Source organism: Xenopus tropicalis, chromosome 1 (genome assembly GCF_000004195.4).
Source record: "Xenopus tropicalis strain Nigerian chromosome 1, UCB_Xtro_10.0, whole genome shotgun sequence".
Lineage (NCBI taxonomy): Eukaryota > Metazoa > Chordata > Amphibia > Anura > Pipidae > Xenopus > Xenopus tropicalis.
Genome location: NC_030677.2, coordinates 97,432,700 through 97,442,130, shown reverse-complemented (window position 1 = coordinate 97,442,130; position 9,431 = coordinate 97,432,700). Strand labels below are relative to the sequence as shown.

At 40.2% G+C, this 9,431-nt stretch overlaps 1 protein-coding gene across 3 annotated transcripts in view; it reads right to left on the bottom strand.

The window, feature by feature from the left end:
* Window positions 1-8,023: 8,023 nt before the first annotated feature.
* Window positions 8,024-9,431, bottom strand: part of LOC101730712 — an 81,198-nt gene continuing 79,790 nt past the window's right edge. Inside the window, exons 7-8 of one of the 3 annotated variants that reach the window (XM_012954888.3) lie at window positions 9,041-9,214; window positions 8,024-8,872 (exon numbers count right to left, since the gene is read on the bottom strand). In XM_012954888.3, the coding sequence (XP_012810342.1) occupies window positions 8,744-8,872; window positions 9,041-9,214 (303 nt within the window). In that variant the 3' untranslated portion in view covers window positions 8,024-8,743. The remainder of the gene's footprint in view (window positions 8,873-9,040; window positions 9,215-9,431) is intronic. The other 2 variants (XM_004911430.4, XM_012954885.3) reach the window with 2 other exon arrangements.

Below are 9,431 nucleotides of genomic sequence, written 5' to 3'. Positions count from 1 at the left end.
AGGAACCATCCTTAAGGGCAAAGACACACAGATAGTTCGTTGCCACGACTTTTAAAGCACACTGCGCTTAAGGGCAAATGCCCATACCTGGTGCACTCTTACCTTCCAATTTGTGCCTGTATGTTACCCAACCACTTAGATTGTAAGCTCTACGGGGCAGGGACCTCCTTCCTACTGTGTCTCATACCACATGGCACTTATATATATATATATTGTGGCGCTTTATAAATAAAGTTATACATACATACATACATACATACATACACGATCATGGTGACTAAACCACTGTTGACCGCTGTAGATTAACATGCAACTTATTGTTTGTGCTGGGCCAATTAGTGCCACGACTTTTTAAAAAGTCATGGTGACTAATTGTCCCTTGTGTTTTCGCCTTTAAGCGTGGCTTCCTTGGGCTCTTTATGTAGAATCAGTGCAGAATCCTGCTTAGTGTAGCTTGTATGTAGACACATGGAGCTATTAGTAGCAGCTACTTGTCATGGCTACAGAAATAAACAATGCTGATAATTTACTGATAATTGGCAATTTTCAGTATTGTCTGTGTCAGGGTATTTTCTGACATTAAGGGCTCTGGCACACGGGGAAGATTAGTCGCCCGCGATTAACTCCCTGTTCGCGGGCGACTAATCTCCCCGAGTTGCCTTGCCCTGCCATCCCACCAGCGAACATGTAAGTCGCCGGCGGGATGGCAGACGCGGCGGCGCGATTTCGCGCAAATCGCCGATAAAGACTCACGAGTCTTTTTCGGCGACTTCCGGAAATCGCCCCGCCGCGTCTGCCATCCCGCCGGCGACTTACATGTTCGCCGGTGGGATGGCAGGGGTAGGCAACTCGGGGAGATTAGTCGCCCGCGAACAGGGAGTTTTATCGCGGGCGACTAATCTTCCCCGTGTGCCAGAGCCCTTAGTAACCATGACAAGTAGCTGCTACTAAGTAGCTCCATGTGTCTTCACCCTTAAGGCTAAGAACACACAGAGTGGTTCGGCTGCCCATGATACAGGTGACTGAGTGCTCCTGAGTGCTCCATCGCAACAATAGGGGGCACATTTACTAATCCACGAATCCGAATCACGAATGGGAAAAAATCGGATCGGAAACGAAAATTTCTGAAGATCGCAAATATCACGAAAATGCTTACGAAAAAATCGTATTAGTCACGAAAATATCGTATTAGCGATCCGAAAGTCACAAAATTTTTGTACCGAACAATTGTAAACAGTGGTAAAACCTATCCGAATTTTTCGTGCAAAAGTCGTGCGGCTTACGAAAAAGTCGTCCGGACGCCCGAAAAAATCGGCGAAAATACGCTCGGAGCGTTTGCATGAACGCTAGAGCATTCGTGCCTTTGTAAATGTGCCCCTAGGAGTCGTGCAAAGTTTCCTGCAGGAGGACATTTCCCGTGACTTCAGAATACCGAAGCAGTGGCCTTTCCACCAGATACTCTTATTGTTGCCAGTGGAAAGGTGTTTCGGAGTGGTTAGTCGCCTGCGATAGCAGAGATCTATCGCAGGCGACTGAACTGTTCCATGGGTCCTTAGCCTAAAGTTGGGAGTGTAGAGCTTTTCCAGAAAATGCCTTTTAATTGTGAAACTGCACTATAATTGAATCATGTCTGAAAAATCATGTCTGACAAGTAACTGGAATCTATTATGCTGTCACACTGGTATTTTTGTATCAGCAGCATAGATTCAACATTGCATGTCATAGAGAGGGTTACAATGGTATACAAATATATTAATTCATAGTAACTAAATGTTGCATATGCTAAAATTATTGCTGCCCCTTTTCTTAAGCTTTTTTGTATCTTTAAATAATTGTGCGGGAATTATTTTTAGTGATGGGCATAATTTTTTGCCAGCCATGGATTTGTGCCGATTTGAAAGCTTGAAAGAGTCAAAAGAAAAAGGCAAATAATTGAAAAACTATAACTATTCTATAACACACTAAAAGTTAACTTAAAGGTGACCCACCCCTTTAGCACCCTCCCTGGATTCTCCTGTTTATCTGTGGCAATACATTTGGCCTCAGTCATTTTCCCTTACCCTAACCCATCACAGATGCCTCTACTAACTCTATCTTATCTTTTCACAGCTGGTAAATAAAAACACAAGCATACCAGGAAAATGTAAACAAGAGTTTATGCTTTGTGTTACAGAAAGGTTAAAGAGCCTTCTCAGGGCAAGGCCCACCAGGAAAACTCCCAGTTCCCATGGATGGCCAGTCCAACACGCAAGTCACTTGTTTTACAAATTCTTTTCAACTCAATTCAGTGCTCAGCTCTGTAATACTTTAGATTTATAGGTGTCCTGGTTCTACAGGTACAGTATGATATGGTCGTTTAATAAAATCTCCATATGAAAAGGCTGAGTAGTTGATGTGTCAAGTCAGATGTGGCATCTTGTTTGTTTATTTGACAACTTCTAAACTTAGCTGCTCTTCAGCAGCCCTAAGAACAGAGCACACGCAGTATCACTGACATGCAATATACAGTGGAGGAAATAATGATTTGACCCCTCACTGATTTTGTAAGTTTGTCCAATGACAAAGAAATGAAAAGTCTAAGAACAGTATAATTTCAATGGTAGGTTTATTTTAACAGTGGCAGATAGCACATCAAAAGGAAAATCAAAAAAATTACTTTAAATAAAAGATAGCAACTGATTTGCATTTCATTGAGTGAAATAAGTTTTTGAACCCTCTAACAAAAAAAGACTTAATACTTAGTGGAAAAACCCTTGTTTGCAAGCACAGAGGTCAAACGTTTCTTGTAATTGATGACCAAGTTTGCGCACATTTTAGGAGGAATGTTGGTCCACTCCTATTTGCAGATCATCTCTAAATCCCTAAGGTTTCAAGGCTGTCTCTGTGCAACTCTGAGCTTGAGCTCCCTCCATAGGTTTTCTATTGGATTAAGGTCCGGAGACTGACTAGGCCACTCCATGACCTTAATGTGCTTCTTCTTGAGCCACTCCTTTGTTGCCTTTGCTGTATGTTTTGGGTCATTGTCGTGCTGGAACACCCATCCACGACCCATTTTCAGTTTCCTGGCAGAGGGAAGGAGGTTGTCGTTCAGGATTTCACGATACATGGCTCCGTCCATTTTGCCGTTAATGCGAATAAGTTGTCCTGTGCCCTTAGCAGAAAAACACCCCCAAAGCAAAATGTTTCCACCCCCATGCTTGATGGTGGGGACGGTGTTTTGGGGGTCATAGGCAGCATTTTTCTTCCTCCAAACACAGCGAGTTGAGTTAATGCCAAAGAGCTCTATTTTGGTCTCATCAGACCACAGCACCTTCTCCCAGTCACTCACAGAATCATTCAGGTGTTCATTGGCAAACTTCAGACGGGCCTGCACATGTGCCTTCTTGAGCAGGGGGACCTTGCGAGCCCTGCAGGATTTTAATCCATTGCGGTGTAATGTGTTTCCAATGGTTTTCTTGGTGACTGTGGTCCCTGCTAATTTGAGGTCATTAACTAACTCCTCCCGTGTAGTTCTAGGATGCTTTTTCACCTTTCTCAGAATCATTGACACCCCACGAGGTGAGATCTTGCGTGGAGCCCCAGAGCGAGGTCGATTGATGGTCATTTTGTGCTCCTTCCATTTTCGAACAATCGCACCAACAGTTGTCACCTTCTCTCCCAGCTTCTTGCTAATGGTTTTGTAGCCCATTCCAGCCTTGTGCAGGTCTACAATTTTGTCTCTGACATCCTTGGACAGCTCTTTGGTCTATCCCATGTTGGAGAGTTTGGAGTCTGCTTGATTGATTGATTCTGTGGACAGGTGTCTTTTATACAGGTGACTAGTTAAGACAGGTGTCCTTAATGAGGTTGACTAATTGAGTAGAAGTGTCTAACCACTCTGTGGGAGCCAGAACTCTTAATGGTTGGTAGGGGTTCAAAAACTTATTTCACTCAATGAAATGCAAATCAGTTGCTATCTTTTATTTAAAGTTATTTTTTCGATTTTCCTTTTGATGTGCTGCCACTGTTAAAATAGACCTACCATTGAAATGATACTGTTCTGAGACTTTTCATTTCTTTGTCATTGGACAAACTTACAAAATCAGTGAGGGGTCAAATAATTATTTCCTCCACTGTATGGCCTAACAAGAATGGGAGATGGGAAGTTGCTGGGGACAATTTGAAAAGGATGATTTGTTTGTGTAGACTGCTGGGTGATTTTAGATTAATTTTTTTGTATATTAGCTCCCCTTTAATTTTGTGCCACTTGCTTTGCAAGAACTGGATAATGAAATGTGAAAGTATTATGGAAGGTTTACATCCCCTTGTTGAATATCACCAAGAAAGTCATTTCTGTACATATTTTTCAGTGAGTGCCAAACTAAATTAATTCAGCAACTAACCCCATTTTTTTGTTGAAATCAAGCTTATGGGAGAACAGACAGAAGATGTATTATGAGAATCAGTTGCTAGGAAACTGGCTATATAGGAATCTCTCAGCTTTGAATTTTCAAAGTTAAAGCAGTCACATGGGCTTGCTAGTAAGTATTATCACATAATAGCTTTGGCATGGGAAAACATACTGTACAATATGCAGAGCTATCTATAGCTTTCAATGACCAGTTTTGAAAAAAGCTTATATTTGTTTTGTGATCATGATTTTTTACTGTAATAAAAAAAATCATGTTCGATCTAAGGCTAGTTCCACATGTGGCAGATTCTTTGCCTGTAGATAAATGCTGCCCTTTGCTGGCAGCAGCATTCTTCCTTGCCTGCACCTTTACAATTGCATTGGCCTGCTTCCCTCATGAATGCAGTGCTACCAGCATTCAACAGCAAGGCCAGGACACTTAGTTAATGAACACAAAGTTGCTTAATTTCTAAATTTAAATGCACCCCTTAGGGTAAAGACACATGGAGCTTCTAGTAGCAGCTACTTGTCATTACTACTAAAATAGACAATGCTGATCATTTACTGATAACTGCCTCTTTGTGTAACTTAACAGAGGCAAGCCGAGCCAAGCCGGCAGGGTGCCCTAGGCAACCTTGCTCCCACCTCTGCTTCTTCCCCCGCACATGCACAAACTCGCACATGAATGCACACATGCGCGCCATTGAGGGAGGAGCGACCAGGAACTCAGTGTGGGTGTAAGAGATCCCGGACTAGGGGTTAGAAACAGAGGTGCCTAGCGCCTCTTCACTGTTGCACCCTAGGCAGGTGCCTCTTCTGCCTACCCCTAGTTCTGGCCCTGATTCTCAGTATTGTCTAGGGCAGAGAATTTTCTGGCGTTTAGCAGCCATGACCAGTAGCTGCTACTAAGTAGCTCCATGTGTCTTCACTCTTATGCTTGTTTTGTTCACAATTTGTGTTCATTTGGTCAGGAAAGAAGTTGTAATATTATTTTATTAGGGCAGTGGCACACTGGGAGATTATTCACCTGCAGTTAAACCTTAGCTTTCACAGGCGCTCAATCTCCTCGAAATGCCTTCTCACTATCAATAAAAAATGAAACTCCAGTAGAAAGGCATAAACAGTGCTCCGTTTTCCTAAGTTGCCTGAAGTCTCCTGCACTAGCAGTAGTTGAGATTTAACCACAGGTTAATATAGTCTCCCCATGTACCACTGCCCTTACTAATAATCTGACAAGGAGTTAAGTTTGAGGTTCTTTTCAGATCTGTCTGTCTGTGAATGAGCCGTGTAAATGTACCACTATATATCATAAGCCTTGTATGGGGAATTTCTTGATAAGGCTGATTTGTGCCACACTCATCAACAAGGGAATCTCCAAGGGACAGTTTGTGCAATTAGGTAGATACTGCAGTAAATTTGACATTTGTTTATCTTACATTTTATGAGAGAAGTTCTTGGATTAGGTTAATAGCATGGATGTGTTACAGGAAAGTTTGATAACCACAAAGGAAAAAGTAATTTTGATTGGCCCATGTGAAAACCTTTAAGAGAGTTTTCTGTTGAAGAGATTACAAGGCAGTAATACAGAAATACTTTTGTACAATAACACAACGTTTCTGGAAGTATTCAAGATTGGATGCAAATGTATTTGGCACAGAGAGCTCCATCAATTACCCATGCCGGGTACTGAGAGTATATTCTCTAACCTGAAAGAATTTTAAAATTACACATTTAGAAAATACTTTATATCACCATAAGTGTTAGTTTCTGGGTACAATGATTTGCATTGATAACTGATATTATGAAAGAATTATTTTTGCAAAAAAATATATTTTTTGTTGCCAAATGAGAGTAGTGCAATTCATTAGGTGCTTGTAATAGTTGTTTTGATGATGTTTTTGAGTGGGTGTGTGGGTATAAAGTTTGTTAGTTAATTTTATACACAAAATGTATCACTGCTTTGTTTTTAATGGTGGCTAAAAAAGGTTAGGTTTTATTTCTCTCTGCACTGAAAAATCTGGATTCCTGAGCGCGTTTCCTGTAACTGATGATTTTTCCTTGTTACCCACTCACCATGGTGCAGAGAATCATAGATACAGCAGCATAGTGTAGCAGGTGGTGAGTGGGACTAGGATAATTGTACAGATACGCTCATAAGAAAATAAGTACTCATGATTCATTTCTCTGAAATGTTCAGTTTGGATATAGAAAATGTGAAAAAGTTTCACAGAACCTAATCACTGTTGTTTGACAATTGAACCTTTTTGACATATAATGTCCCACTGTAATCTAGAAATGTAAATAGTGCAGAGGGAAGGGAGTATCTACTGAAATATGTGATGCTAATTTTTCTCCATGCATTTTGGCACATTTCAAAGAGTTTGGCATAATGTTTAGCAACCCAGAAAGAATACAGAAGCTGCATATGCGTACATTTGTTTGTTTGTCTCTAGTTACTCCCCTTAAGTAGCACTTTTCCCCCATCACAGGGACCCAGGCAGTGAGCAGCACTGTTTTGGGAAATGGCTTCCATATTACACAATATCAACACATTAGTGCTGCCTACTGTTATGGCTCTAGATGTTGTTTTGCATGTACCCCAGAGGTAATCAGATTCTATACACTAAGGGGCCCATTTACTTACTCACGAACGGGCCGAATGCGTCCGATTGCGTTTTTTTCGTAATGATCGGTATTTTGCGATTTTTTCGGAAAATTATCGCGACTTTTTCGTTACCAATACGATTTTTGCGGAAAAACGCGAGTTTTTCGTAGCCATTCCGACAGTTGCGATTTTTTCGTAGCGTTAAAACTTGCGCAAAAAGTTGCGATTTTTTCGTAGTGTTAAAACTTGCGCAAAACATCGCGCCTTTTAAGTTTTAACGCTACGAAAAAAGCGCAACTTTTCGCGCAAGTTTTAACGCTACGAAAAAATCGCAACTTTCGGAATGGCTACGAAAAACTCGCGTTTTTTCGCGCAAATCGTATTGGTAACGAAAAAGTCGCGATAATTTCCGAAAAGTCGTAAAGGCGCCGAAAAAATCGCAAAAAATACGAAAAAGTCGCAAAATGTTCGTTTTCCAATCGGAATTTTTCCAATTCGGTCGGAATTCGTGTCTTAGTAAATCAGCCCCTTAGAGCCAATATTATGTAATGTGTGTTGAATTCATGCAAAATACAGTTGCAGGTAAAAAAAAAAACAGTGGGAAGCCCCTTTGCACACAAAACGACAGCATGCATTTGATCTATTCTTTCAATTATTTTTAACAAATTTAAAACTCAATTTTATAGTGAGTAAACAAGATGTGAAACTCACCTTTTCATTAAGTTTTGTCTTTGAGGCAAAGGGTGAGCTTTAAGTAGCTCACAATGGTCAGATCCTGTTTTGTGTCCAAACCTGTGCCCCTTGACATTGTGTTAAAGGGGCAAATGATGGAGAACACGTGTCCAGAGACTTAAAATGAAGGAATAGCCAGTTTGAAATGCTCTAAAAAAATCACTATATATATAGATAGCTCTATAGAGCTGATAAGTTATTATATCCAAGGCAAAATGTAGTATGTTTACTACATACTGTTCTAAGGTGACATGGTATGTAGAGAGGAACTGTTATGTTCAGTCACTGTGGAGAGGCAAGCAGATGGGAGCCTATATACTGGGTAACCCCAAGTATACCCGTAAATGGCAGAACCTAGATGGGAAGCCATGATAAGTGAAGCTTTATTTAAGACAAAAACAAGACAGCCTCAGGTGTAAAAAAAACAAAAAAAACAAGAATAAAAATACATGCCAGTGGTAGTAGATATTGGCAGGCTAAGACAAAGTCCAGTAGTGGGCCAGAAGTTGGGACAGGCAGTAGTCAAGCAAGTCAAGTCCAGTATCTGATCAAAGGTCAGGGCTAGGGCTCAGGAACAAGATGGGGGGAGAAGGAACCAGGTGGAAACTTAGGGACTAGCAACCTTTCATCCATAGGGAATCACAGAACATCACAGAATGATCAAGCAAGGAGCAATCAGGGGCAGGCTTATAAAGGGTCTAAATTGATTAATGGACTGCACATGTAGATAATGAGGTAGAAGGAGAAAGGGAGCAGAAGGCAAGAATACAAATACACCAGCAGTTGAGGGAACAGTCCAGGGATTGAATCCCAGCATGTCGTGACAGGAACCATATGAACTAAATTAGTACACTGTACTAAAAGTATACTGATATTTATCTGTGCCACTGGTGCATTTCCAAACATCTTCCCAAATATGAAATGTACAAGAGGCTGAATATAATATATTATTAATTATAAATTATACAAACATATCAGCTTTTAGATAAATGTTTTTTACATAGATATGATAGATGTTAAAAATTGAGCTTGAAGATCTCATTTGCAATGTCTGCATTGCCAGTTTTCTTCAATACATCTTGCAGAATCTGTGACTGATCTGGTCTGCTGAGAGTGTTTCTCCACATCTGCAACATATCTAAGATCTAAAAGTGGGGAAAAATGTATTTTCAGTACATCAGTTGAATGTGAATTTACATCTTAAAAACGTGCAAGTGTAAAAGTACAGTATTGGTATAATATAAAACAGCTAAGCATTTTTCCGTTCAAAGTAAATCACAGAAATATGACTGCTGTAATGTAATTTCAGTCACCTGATCCTTAGTTTCATGATGAGTTCTTTCAAAGAAGATACAGTCCTTCTCTAGGAACCCCAATTTATTTGCTAAGAGTCGCCAGTCTCTCTTTGCTTTTACTAATGCTGTTGAAACCTGGTGAAGCTGGTCATCTCTCAGTCTTCCGTCTTCATCTACGGCTATGTATATCTGCTTTTGGTAAGAATATAAACAAAGAACTAAAAACTAAAAAACAAATACAAATTCAAATCCAGTCTTACCTAATAATTAATTTCATGACCTTGAACACAATAAATGTAATTCTTAAGAATAATTTTAACTAAAGTATAGTTAAATGCACAAGGGGAATTCTTGAAATTGTAAACATTTGAATTGTGGGTATTGTTACTTAGTTTTAAAATTTTTTTTT